Source organism: Vombatus ursinus, unplaced genomic scaffold (genome assembly GCF_900497805.2).
Source record: "Vombatus ursinus unplaced genomic scaffold, bare-nosed wombat genome assembly UNPS02010320.1, whole genome shotgun sequence".
Taxonomy (NCBI): domain Eukaryota; kingdom Metazoa; phylum Chordata; class Mammalia; order Diprotodontia; family Vombatidae; genus Vombatus; species Vombatus ursinus.
Window position 1 is genome coordinate 7,446,917 of NW_020950098.1, and position 14,125 is coordinate 7,461,041.

The 14,125-nt window shown below is 33.5% G+C and overlaps 1 protein-coding gene across 4 annotated transcripts in view; it reads right to left on the bottom strand.

The window, feature by feature from the left end:
* USP15 (ubiquitin specific peptidase 15) overlaps positions 1 to 14,125 on the bottom strand; it is a 157,309-nt gene that overhangs the window by 83,896 nt on the left and 59,288 nt on the right. For all 4 annotated transcript variants that reach the window (XR_003568433.1, XM_027854170.1, XM_027854169.1 and 1 more), the window contains exons 5-6: positions 9,431 to 9,576; positions 6,225 to 6,286 (exon numbers count right to left, since the gene is read on the bottom strand). Coding sequence is in view for 3 of the 4 variants with exons in the window: in XM_027854170.1 (XP_027709971.1) it covers positions 6,225 to 6,286; positions 9,431 to 9,576 (208 nt within the window). In the remaining variant the exon portion in view is untranslated. The remainder of the gene's footprint in view (positions 1 to 6,224; positions 6,287 to 9,430; positions 9,577 to 14,125) is intronic.

Genomic DNA, 14,125 nt, shown 5'->3' on the forward strand with positions numbered 1-14,125 from the left:
TTTGAGTTTTGCTCTAAGAAGACAACGATCCGACAAGACAAAGACAGCTGATTTGGCAGTGGCTATTTGTAGTTATTTTCTATCTGATGACATAACTTAATTTCATTTTTTCTGAGGTTATTTAATGCTTGCCACATTGAGTGCCCACGTATTCTCTCCTTGAAGAAAAATGTCTATTATACAGAGGTTTAGGGATTTTAACCTTTCACATTTCTTTTTCTTAATATATTTTTAATTGTCCTCTACTGTGCCTAACTCTATTGAAGTTACTGAATAATGTATATTTTGATCTCTCTCTCTTTTTTTTTTTGGTCAATGTCTTTGTAGAATTTTTCTTCCTTTTCATTGTTTGCAACAGATGTTGGACCACAAGGTACAATTATCTTCATAGTGGTTTTTTTCAAATATTTATCATGAACAAAAAATACAATGTGATTAATTGTCCCATCAAATGAGTGTTTGTTGTTGCCTTTGGATGTACCAGAAAATCACTCTTATAGAAGAATCAAGAGTACCATCCGTTCATTTGACTGCTATTTCCCTTTTGCCTGTTTGCTAAAATGTCAAGATTGTTATGATTCAGTTCAATCACTAATATGCTCACCTGAATCACTGGACAAGGATCTCATATTTAAAGTACCAACAGCTAAGTAAATCTATAAAAATTATGTTATTTATAGCATCTTCTTACACCTTTTCTTCTATTCCCCCATCATCGCTGCAACAGCAACAGCAGAAGAAGACTATAGGAACTAAGGCCTCGAGGCCTCAGGTTCCCCACCCCTGGACTAAGCCTATTTTGTTCTCTCTTTTCAGAGGTTTATCATAACCAAAGAATTAATATCTAAATTTGACTTAGCACTGACATTTCACTACTGGTTCAAACCTAACTAGATAGTCTGTTCTTTAGAAAAAAAGATGGTTTTTCAATGGGTCCACACTTTTGAGTGTTTTGAGTATGGTAGAACCTGTCAAAGCTTTGCAAAGCCTTCAAGAACCTAGCATCACCTCCATATCACAGTGAAGCATCACTTAGAAAAAGATAAATCACATTCTATATATTTCATTTTTTAAGGCTGGGAATTGTGCCATACAGTTTAGAAGGATTTCCATCATAATAAGCTACAGAACTGAGAATCATAGACTACCAAAATCCCTTATGGATCATAATTGTGGGGGACCCTAAGCGCAAAAGAGAGATATATTGAGCATAAATAGGCTGTAGAATATTACCAACAATAACTTGTGCTCATATATATATATATATATATATATATATATAAAAGACCTGGAGAGTAGCTTCCAAGCGTACTAGGAAACCACTTACAAAGGATTTATATGTGAACATGGACAAAGAAAGGTGGGTAGGATCAGATCTGCCCCACAGGATTGAGTACTCAAATTAAAGTGCTAATTTCCACTGAAGGATCAGAGTATTCCATAAAAAAAATTATTTTAAAAAATATAGTTGCCTAAAGATATACCCTTTACTTATCTGGAAAATTAGCTGACTCAAAATCTCATCCTTTGATAATACTGGATAAATGGTGCAGATTGACTGATTATACTGATCCTGAACATTTATGGATTTTTCCATAAGGAAACAAAGGTTTTTTGGGGGAGGGAATACATGAGTTGTGAAAAACATCCAACGAGCCCATATAAGATGATGCCTAGAGTGTCAATGGGTAAATATGAGAAAGACTGAAAAGACACAGAAGCAGAGCAGCGGCCTAGAGGATCTCTCTCCATGGCCTGCTTTTGGGTTGAAAGGATGCTGCGTAGGAGGAATGCTTCCAGGCATGAACAGCTAAGTTAAGTCGGACCTAGAAAGACGAGGAGGGGAGATGGTTTTCCATCTATCCATAAAATGCCCAGATTGGATGCATTAAATGTGTGCTATGCAACTACAACATGTTCTGTGGTATATATGACTCAACAAGTATTTACTACCACATGCTATGCACTGTGCAAAGTACTGGGGAAAGGGATGGAGACTTGACTGGTGATTTCATTGGTACTGAGAACTCTAGCATGAGGAAATTCCCTCTAGTGATAGGCTAAGTGCCTTGCCCAGGATTACACAGTCAGATACCCAATGCCAGGGATAACAGTGCAACTGTCCTTGCCCTGAAGGTGCTTGTACTATATTAGCGAGATGACACATACACAAATACGTAGATATTAAATATATGCAAGCTAAATTTTGGGGTGGAGGAACAGCACCTGAGGTGATCAGGTAAGTCTTTCCTTAGAAAGTGGCATTTAAAATGGGGTTTTCAAGGAAATAAATCATTCTAAAGGGCAGAGGTCAGGAGATAATACACAGGGGCAGCTAGTACATTCTGGCCATGGGGGCAAAGGCACAAGGCCAGGACACGAGAGTGTCCCAAATGAGGAAAGGAGGGTGAACTTGTCTTGATCAGAGAAGTAACTTTTAATTAGGCTGTAAAGGTAATCTGGGACCAGAGTGGGAAGGGCTTTGAAAGGTAGATTAATTAAAATTTGGTTTGCTAAGCCCTTGGTTACCTCTCAGTTCAGAAACACAATAAAATATTAGGAGTCAGAAGACACCTCAGAGGCCTTTCATTAATACTACTGCCTTCTTCCTCAGAGTATTTCCAATTTATCCTGTATATATTTTATTTCTATGCTGTCCCCAAGCATCTCCCCTCACCCCATTAGACTATGAGCTCCTCGAGAGTAGGAACCAATTTTGTTTTGTTTTGGGGGAGGAGGACACTTGTTTTTTGTATCACCAGGATTTAGCACAGTATCTGGTACATAGTAGGTATTTAATAAATGTTGTGACTTGACTGAGGTTCTTTTATATATATGCTTCCATGATTGTATAAAAACTACCCTTTACAAGCAGTTTAAAAGAATGTTCTCGACCCTAGGAAAACTGTAATAGAGAATATTAATAGCATGCCAGGGCAAAATCCATTCTTTATAGCCAAATTTATTAGGTTTAACATGATCAAAGGGGTTATCAAGTTCAGAACTTTTCTCTTTAAATCAGAGAAAGTAAATAAATATATCTGATACATTTTATAGGAAAACGATTACTCATAACTCATCATTAGTAAAAATAACACAATATTTCAAATGGCATATAATATAGTCCTATAGATAATTTGAATTTCAACTACATAGTAGTTAAAGACTCAAAAAAACCCCCCAATTTTTGAGATTTTGCCCTAAAAATTATTTAAGTATAACCTAAGAGACCCTGCATATGACCTATCTATGCAGAGGGGCCTAAGTTACATGATCTCATATCCAAGTAAATAAAGGTTTAATTACTTTACCACATGAAAGTAATGATACTTAACAATTATGTTTATAAAGTGTTCTTTAGTCCAAGGCAAAGCATTCATGGCTAGGATGCTGCAGTGTCTCAATCAACATTCTGAAATTCGCTTAACAAGAAAAACATGGGTAGTACAGGGACTGTGTAAAACTACTGGCTCAGACCCTCAGTTAAAAAATATTGGCTCAATATTCTCATTTGAACTTATTTTGCTGAGGTTTTCTCACGAGTATTATGAGTGCCCCTCAAGTCCATACTCATAGATGAACCCCAAGTTTTTACCTTGAATCTTGTATATCTGTTATATTGCATTAACTTACAGTTATTCATATACAGTATGTATCCCAAAGTTTTATAATAGGCTAGAAATAAAGATAATAACAATAATAATAATACAGTGCTATGTGCCAGGCATTGTGCTTAAGCACTTTACAAATATTTTCTGATTTGATACTCATAACAATCCTAGGCTGTAGGTGCTATTAATATCCTCACTTAAAGATAAGGAATTTGAGGCACAGAGAGGTTAAGGGACTTGCCCAAGGTTACACTGCTAGTAAGTGGCTGAGGCTGGATTTTAACTCAGGTCTTCCTGACTCCAGGCCCACTGCTAAATGTTGTTATTCAAATAAACCTCTAGGTGAATATACAAGACGTCTTAATTTTGACCAAAATAACCTAAAGATACTTTTTTTGACTTCTGGAATATTTGTGATCATTTGCTTTTAGTTTCAGCCAAAGTCATTTAAATAAAGTATTTGGTATTTTCTTGTTAAATATAGTATTTTCTTGGTAAAAGAAGATCTCCAGTGTGGTTTTATAGAGATTACCTTATTTGTTAAGTTTCCTGGCAAGCCCTCTCCAATATGAAATGGTTTATTTTAAAACATTTCAATCACTAACTAGGAAGAACAATCAAAGGGGCAGTTTAGTCATACCATTTTTTTATTTGGGGAGAGGAGTGCAGATGTGTGATTGTTCTGAGGTGAAAGGAATTCTGGGGGGGGGAACACCCCCCCCCCCCCCCCCCCCGCAGATGATAAAGTTGTCTAGGGCAATAGGAAGTTAAGTGATTTGCCCACACAGCTTTTTTTTTTTTTTCCTGTCAGAGGAAGGACTTGAATCCAGGACTTCCTGATTCTAAGGAAGGCTTCCTATCCACTAAATACTACCTTTCAGATAATTTTCAATAAAAAAGTAAAATTTTCTTATTGTGCCACAAACTATCAAGTTTCCTGATACTGAATGACTATGTAAAAATCAAGCTAACTGAAATATCTGCTAGGAAACAGTATTGGTCATACAATACATAATTCCAAATCTCATTAAATTCTGATTGGCCCAAGATATTAATTCATAATTTAACAAAATAATACAATGTCCTATCCCTTCAATTATATTTGTAGGACAATGCTACCAATTTTCAATAAACTACAAACCATTCATTTGACATCACATATTTTTTAATGGGTATCTCTGGTACTGTCATACTGAATTTATCCTTTGTATTTTTACTTAGCAACATAATAGTATGACATAATGTGCCTTGTTTCTCAAACTAGATTGTGAGCTACTTAAGGATAAGATGATGCTTTAGATTTCTATATCTCCTCCAAGCAGCATTTTTACAATTGCACATATTAAGCAAATGTATTGATTTCAAAAAACAATTAAAGTTGAAGGAAAGATATTCAATGAAATGAAGGATCAAAAAAACTCATCTTTCAACAGGAAATCAACAATTTCAAGAAGAATGTCAGTGACTAAGTGAATCTTTTGCACGACTCTAATAATAGTAATAACAATACTAATAATAATAGCAACTTGCAGTTCTATAGTACTTTACAGGTAAGTGTTTTACATATATTATCTCATGTGATCCTTGTAACACTGGCAGGATCCTCATTTTAAAGAATAGGCTCTAATCAATTAAACAACTTGACAGTTATCACACAGCGAGTTAAAGGGCATCCAAGAGCTGACCTAGACTCTAAATCTAGTGTTCTTTCCACTGTATCAGTTTTCTTCAATGTACTGAATATCTTTGCAAATTATGTGCCAAGACAAATCAAGTTTATGGAACTCTAAATACAAGAAGATCCAATTTTAATTCAAATTTTAACCTTAGTAAGGAACCAGTAATTGAATATAAACTTCCAAACAGAAATTATTCCCATTTTGCAAGGTAGACTAAATCTCTCACTGCACTACTCAACCTACATGTATCCCTTGTTTTCTCTTTGTACCAAGTACACACCTTTGTACAGTTATCCACCGTAACTTGGCTATGAAAACAAGCATTTAACTAGGATGCCCAGCAGTTTCCCAAAAAAGCAATTTTTATGGATATTTCAAAAAAAAATAAACTATATAACTGTTGCACAATTATTATGTATATTTTAAGACTGCAGTTTAATTTAAGATTGTTTTCTTTTATGTTATGAGCAAGTAGATAGCTAAATTGTTTTGCTTATTAAAATTAAAGTCAACATGGCACCAAAAGCATTTGTCTATACTATATAAATGAACTATTACCAACACATGCCCTATGATCAATATCTGAAGATAGTTAGAAAAGTATCTTAAATTTTGACCCTGTCATTCATCAGGAATTGGCATTCTATTTCTTATTTCTCAAAAATATCCTTTTTACATCAATATTGCCAATAAAAACATAAAATATTTTACAATACAGATTTGCCACTTTTAATAAGATGCATTAGTATAAATACAAGTTTAAATCAATTTGAAAATTAAGAAAAAAATCCTGAAACATTTAATGGGGGCATATAGATTATATTTCAGGTACACTCTTTCAATCATTCCGCATTTTAATATACAAAAAGTAGCTATAAGAGCACAAAGGCTGAATCACTCAGTAGTAAGTCAATAAAAAAATTAAGACACTTACTTCGGAGTTGAAGGACCCCTTGGCCATGTTCCATCTTCATTTTTCTGCTCTATTACTAGCATCTGCAAATAATATGTAGTAAAATGGTCTTCTATAATTTTAAAGTTAAAAACCAAAATTTACCCACTACAGTTTTTAATTTTTAGTCCAAAAAAGAAATGGGTTCAGATGTGATATAGCAATAGAAAAAAAAATTGACTTATGGCTAGATATCATAACAACCAGGTTTTGATCTTAGTTTCAACTCATTACCCGAGTAAACAAAACACCTAGCAAAATCTGTATCGTTATTTTCTTAGGAATCGATGTCAAACTCTGAGAACTGATCTGTAGAGAACGAGTACTATTTGTATGACTACAAAAAAATCATTTAACCAGTGTGTTATGATTCTTGCTCTACTTGTTTCGTCAGTGTATTCAGGAATGGATACAGGGATCACTAGGAGGCAGTAAGAAAAATGACATTCTTATTTCAATAGCCAGTCATATAAGTAGTACACATTATATACTTATATCTCAGCAAGGAAAATCTCTCATGACATTCTTGTGAAATGATATAGGCTTTATGACTGTATAACTACTGTACATATAAAATTAAATGAACAGACCAAAAGAGCACTGATTAATAAGAATGTTAATCTAGAGGAAAGGCTCTAGGAATGTTACAGGGTTATCCTTGTTCTTCATCAGTTCAACATTTTTATCACTGACTTGAAAAAAAGCATAAATGGGATGCTTATCAAAATTATCAACACAAAGCTCAAAAGAATAGAAAAGTAGGCTAGAGTTAATAAAATGACCTCTGAGGTGTCTTCTAACTCCTAATATTTTATCATTTTTCTGAACTGAGAAGTAACCAAGGGCTTAGCAAACCAAACTTTCTAAAAATGGCTAACAATGAATGTCTAAATAAGAGAAAACAGGACTTGGAAACAGGAGATGTGCATTTGAATCTCGGCTCTGACAATATATATTAACTTTTCTGAGCTTCAGTTTCCTCATCTGTAAAATGGACACAATACCTGCACTACCTATGTTATAGGGTTTTTGTTAGCAAAGGTGCATTTTCAATCTTTAAGCACTACATGTATATGAATGAGTATGTGTGTGTGTGTATGTGATCAATTATGAACATCACAACACATAATTATGATAAGAAAAGGTAACCAGGTTTTGCTGAAACAATATTATTATAAACAATTACCATGATTATCATAGGAAAATGTCTGGGCTACTCACTGAAGTTGAGAGTCACAAGAGATCTCAGATGTGTCACCTGGTCAAATCTTCTCATTTTAAAAGTTGAGGAAATAGAGAAAGGCTCAGGGAAATATGGCTTGGCCAAAGGTTGCACAGCTAGTTAGCACAACTAATACTAGATGCCAAAAAATGCTTATTTCACTGTAATTACTTTGAATTCATATTAACTTTAAATAGTCTTTAATAAGAATTATTTTATAGAAACAATAATATAGATGGTAATTCTAAAATCATCTCTACTCTGTACTGATAAAAAAGTGGCATGGATGATGTGAAGTAGCAAGTAATGCTACAGTTATCCATTTAGGCATTGAAATTTATGTACTTACATGTTCATATGTGGATATTATGTTAAAACCTTAAACATGTTAAAGCCACACCTGTGGAGATGTGGCTCAAGAGACGTTGAGCAATTATTCAATTTTACCCATCTTCCCCCTAACCCAAGTATTGTTCTCACCACACTCTCACTGAAATGGACAATATTACCTTTTAGTCAAATAAGAATCTAAACAGTTACGCCTTTCTAAACTGTCCCTGGCAGCATCCTCTTCCAAACAAATGGTTTTCAGATAGGTTTCTCTGCCCACTTTTGCTGAATTTAAGTCAATGCAGAATAGAAACATTTGGAGGGATGGTCATCAATAAAGAATTTAAATAAATGTTAACAAGATGTTGGAAGTGATAGATATTACAGAGAAGCTGTAAGGAAGAAAATTCAACTAGCTGAATTATAATAAAATGTGAACATATTGTATAAATGTATTTTTCACTAGCCTATTTGCTCATTTATGTGAAATTGATTTCAATTCAAGAAACATTTAATGAAAGCCTACTAAGAGTAAAATGTGCCAATCTCAGCTGTTGACTGTCTCCCATCAAGAAGTGTTACTAAGCTTTAACAAGCTGTGTCCCAAGTCACAGAATCATGGAACCTCAAGAGTTAGAAGGAATCTCAGAGGTCCTCTATCTAACTTTTAACACATGCACACTCTCTAAAACATCTAAAGCTATTCAATTTTTTTGAACAGCACTGCTAGGAAGTTTTTCCTTGTAAAGAAATGACATGTCTTATGAAGTCCAGTATGTGCCAACGTACTGTGCTTGTATCTCTGAGGATACGAGTACAGAAAGTATCCAACTTCTACTCTCTGAGGCCAAGCAGTATGAATTTTCTTCCACAGATAATTCTTCAGATATCTAAAGAAAGCTATAATAGGCCCTCCTTTCCAAGTCTTCCTTTTGCAGGTCATTTCACCAGTCCATGTATGACATAGTTTAAGATCTCCTTAACACCTCTGTAGCCACTCCAACTTATCAATATGTTTTTTAAAGTAACATCGAGAACTGAATGTATTTCTAGATGTAATCCAACAAGGATGGAGAACAGTGCAACTCTATCACCAGCATTCTGGACAATACATTTCTTTGTGATATAAAAGCATTATTAGATTTTCCCCACCTCCATGATCTACTTTGGGCTTATGCTGATTAAGGTCAATAAAGCTTTTGGATTTTTTCACATGAACTTGTTACTTAGTCAAAACTCCATCCTTGTAGAGGTAAATTTTTGGAAACTAAAAATAAGATGTTATATTTACCTTATTATACTTATGTACTCCTTGCCTACCAGGAAATTTTCAGATCTTTATTCTGTTTTAAATGTAGCCATTATCCCCTAAATGCACCCATATATTTGATAGATATATGATATATATGATGCCTTCATCTAAGACACTGATAAAAATGTTGAACAGAATAGGGCCAAGGACAGAGCCCTTCAGTCCTTCATTAGATTACCTTCTCCAGGATTACAGTGATCCATTAATTAATACCTTTTAGGTCTACTGAGCCCATTATGGATTATATAGGTACGCAACCAATACATGAATACACAGGGAGTGGTATCTAGCATACTTAAAATAAAAAGTGTTGATGAACAATACCTGTCCTTGATATAAACCAGCATCCTGAATGGTACTGTCTGGCTTATTTAGTGGTTCAAATGTATTACTCATGTATTTATTCCATAATCTGGTCTCTTTTTCATCAGGAATATTGAAGATTTTTCTTATTTCTTTTTCAATTGTATCTGAATTTAAAGAAAGAAATATAAATGTAAAAACTTTTTTAAAAGTTCACCACATCAAAAAATTAATCACTAATTAATAGTTCAAAACTTTAAATAAGAGGGAAGATGACATAGTGGACAGGAAGCTGGCCTGAGAGTCAGACAAAACTGCATTCAAGTCCCATCTTTCTTTCTTTCTTACCCATACACACGTGCCCCCACATTCACTGCCCTAGGCATGTCACTTAAACCTGTAAGTATCCAACACAACCCTTAAAAACTACAAACTGTATAACAGTTAATGATCTGCATTGGTAGAGGGAATTTCTTCATCAGTTTCCTATACCATGAAATCATGGGTCTATAATAAAGAACAGATTTAAAAAAAAAAAAAGAAACTTCACATACTATTAGGAGGGCAAGAAGAATCTGACATATCTATAAACATATGAGTACTGTGAGGAGCATTTTCAAAATCAAGGATGCTTTAGGAAGAAAAGATAATTCTGAAAAGTAATTATTTTCAGAACTAAAGCATCTGTAGGCAAAAATTCCAACATAAGCCACAAAAATGTTAAATTATGTTACACAAGTGATTTTTATTTCAAATGTATGTTTAAAAAAATTAATAGCCACTCCATTCAAATCAATAATAAAGAGATAAATCAAACATAAATCACAGAAACTAAAGGTCAAAATGGCTTTTTACAGCAACTAGTTCATTATTTGATAAATAATGGATGTGATATTTACCTTTGAATAACTTCAGCTATAACAAATTAAATCAAGACCATTAAAGATAAGTAGTCTTCAAAGCAATTACCATAGCAGTGAAACACATAGATCTTAAAATTAAAACCAATTCCCCCCAAATATGGTACTTTGAAGTATATATTTTATTATCACATTCTATTCCTGTGTATCAATTATGTGACTATAAAATAAATCAAACGCAAAATTACAATTCAGCATATAAAATGTTTTGATAACACTGTTTCTTAAAATTTAAAGTTATTAAGACTCAAATATACTAGAATGAGCTAAATATCAGAGTAATCAAAATTTAAGAAATAAATGTATTGAAGTTTACCTAATAAAAATTATAATCAGTAAAACACAGCTCTATAATTATAACCCAAACCAAACATATTGACAAAACCTAAATTTCTCTTCTTTAATATGAATCAGTTAGGTTATAAAGCATATCTAAACAAAATGGTACCTTTAATATAGATCTCAAAAATAAAATTGAATGAGATATTTAAAACAAAAGCTAATTAATAAAATGAATTTTAAAAAATATTCCAAATTAGACTATGTATCATTTACTAAACATTCTTTTATTACATATTTTGCTAGCAAATGAGAAAATGTCAAGAGATCAAATTTAGATGAAAAAAAAATCAAAATGAACAAGTTTTCAAATGTTCTTAAATTCTTACTGGCATTGGCATATTAATTATATTCTCTGTTGACACGAATATGATCTTCCAGGAAGGGGAAGCTTTTAAAAACTATTATAGTACTTCCTAAAGAAGGAATGAGAAAAAATAACTGAACAATAAAAGAACCTAGCTGCGGGTGAGGTTAGCGTCTCTCAAAGTGACAATATGTTCTCAGTTTTGCAATAAAAAGGCTTGGACAAGGATCAGAGTAGAAAAACTGAGTCCTTGAAGCTTTGTATTTGTTAAACAATTTTGGCAAAGCCACCAAAAAAAGACCAATTTCCACCCTCACTGAGGCATGAATGTGATCCTGGGTTCTTGCTTTCAGGAGGAGACTGTCTAAACAGGGTGAACAAGAACCAGCCTAACTAAGCAGAGGGATCATCATTAGTAAGCTATCTACAAGGTTTTTCTTTGGTCAGGACAATATATGAAACAAAGTAAGATATATCATGGTTCTCAGTTCTCAGTGGCTCCCTTCTATTTCCAGTCATGGTATCACAGTAGCAGAGGGTGATAAGAACCACTGAGTTTTAAAACTATTTATAAACATAAATTTCATTATTAGTACTTTTATAAGGTTTTTTGATCACAGACTACCGCTGGAAGAATTAAAACACATTAATGTTGACAAACTGCAAAGAAGTGGTTTTAAGTCCAAAGGCAATAAGAAACATCATTTTGTGTGTGAGTATGTGTGTGTTCGTGGGTGCGCACGCACAGACGTGTGTTTTTCTGGTCATCATACTTTGCATTGTTCATAATAAGAGAATAGACTACCATGAAAACAACTCGTTTGTGTGACAATATTTACTGCAGAGGAGGAAATAGAAAATTCCATGAAAAAATGAACAAGATCTCCCTAACCAAGTCAAAATATAAACAAGTATTTGATGACTTCATTAAGAAGGCAGGCTGAGAAAGGATGGGAAAAAATGTAAGGAAATATAGTTTGAAATAAATGAAAGAGGTCAAAGGCTTGTAGACAGACTATGAAAGCAAAATGTTCTCTGTTCTAAAACCAGAACTTTGTAATATAAGAAATATTTTTCTTCAGGTTGTCCCCTAAAGGGGATAAAATCTGAGGTTCATTTGTCTCAATAGTGATTCGAATAGGACCAATGGGTAAGGGTGATAAAAAAAAGTTCCCCCATCCTATAAACACTATATTTAACTCATCCTTCTAGAGTCCCCATACACTGCTTCTGTGATAGAGTGCCTAGGCAAACCAAAATACAGTAAATAGAGATGCACTGCAGCTGAATCTTATTTCCCTCCTTACTATCCACAATGAGACTTTGATCTTCCTTATAGGGACTAAATGAAAAAGAAAGAAGTATTAAAATTTCCTAATGGAAAATGTGTTGTTTCAAACAACTAACTTATAAATTAATTTTTCATAAGCTGGCATATTCTCATCAATCAAAAAACATTTATTAAGAGATTCCTAGGTACAAGGAACTGAGTAAAGAGGTATGGCTACAAAGACAAAAGTGAAAATACTCTCTGGCCTCAAGAAGTTTATAATTCTAATGGAGAAGGCAATAAAAACACATGACCATATAGAATAGATATAAGATGATTATAGGGTAGTTTTGGAAATATAAAATATAGGTTGGTTACCATAGGATCAGAGTGGGGTGGGGGAACAGAATAGGATAAGGAAAGGCTTCATGAAGAAGGTGACACTTGAGCAGAGTTTTGAAGCAAACCAAAAATTCCAAAAGACAGAGGTGAGGAAAGAATGCATTCAAATTATGGGAGACTGCCAGCGCAAAGGTACAAAGATGGGAGATTCATGCATGGTGTGTGCAAAATAGTTAGACTGGTATGGGGAGAACACAGGGTACATACAGGGTATGTACTAAGAAGACTAAAAATAGGAAAGCTTATATCTGACTCTAGATGCAGCAGAACAAGTAGGGTTTGCTGAGTGGGTGACATGATCAGACCTGAACTTTAGGAAAATCACTTTGGTAGCTATGTGGAGCTACAAAGGGGAAGTTACATATGTTTATATAAATATAGCATTTTGGTTATTATTCATTGATTTTTTTAGATCAAAGAGAAATAAAATGAAAGATATATCTGAAAACAAGAAGTTTTGGAATAGATTAGTTAGTACAGCATAACGGGAGGTGGCTTTTGAAGCCAGAAGACCTGTGTGCAAGTACAGCATCGTACATAAACTGGCTACTTGATCTGGCCAAGTTCCTTAGCCTCATAGTGTTCTAGCCAATTCTATTAGACTCTAGACGTTTCAGAGAAGGCACCGACCTGCATTGGTAGAAGGACTTTCTTCACCTGAGAATTCCCTTTCTCTGTATCTTGGACTAAGTGATCTCTAAGACTTCTGTTACTTTGTGATATATATTCACATCCCCCCCATTACTACTAATATATGATTTCTCTTTTATTTCATCAAAATTCATCTCCTACAGAAAATGTGACTAATCCAAACAGTTTTACTTAACTTCAATATACATGTGCTCAAATTATATAAAAGGTAATGCTCAATTTACATAAACTTGATAACTGTAAATCCAGAGTAATATGACATTATTAAATGTTCCTTACTAAATAAGTTAAGTTTAGGTTAGTAAGCTAAAAAAAAAAATAACATTCTTAGTTTTTTTTCCAAGATCTCTGATGCTCTCACTCAGATTCTCTCATAAAAAAGTTGAAAAACTTGAACTTTTAAACAGAGATTCTTAGTTAATTTAGTTGAAATACTTAAGAATTGTTTTCTAGAATAATCTTATGTAGCAGACTGTATTAAGTAATTCTAAAAGATTTATCCTGATTTCAATAATATAACTCACATATTATTTTATGGATAATACTGAAAATTATTTGTTTTATATTTGTTTTATGCCCTTTAATGAACCAAATATTCAAGGGCTCAATAAGAATTCTCATTCTGAATAAATTGAATATAATCATACATTTACCATTTAACGTTTCCCCCCTAAAATGACAATCAATACAATACAATACAGAGCCCTTCACATGCTTGAGCTTTAAACAGGAACAAGCAGAAATTCTATAAACCACAATGTACTTATTAACCCATCACTCACTAGAATAAGCAGTGGTTTTCTGCACATGAAAGAGTCAGGTGAAAA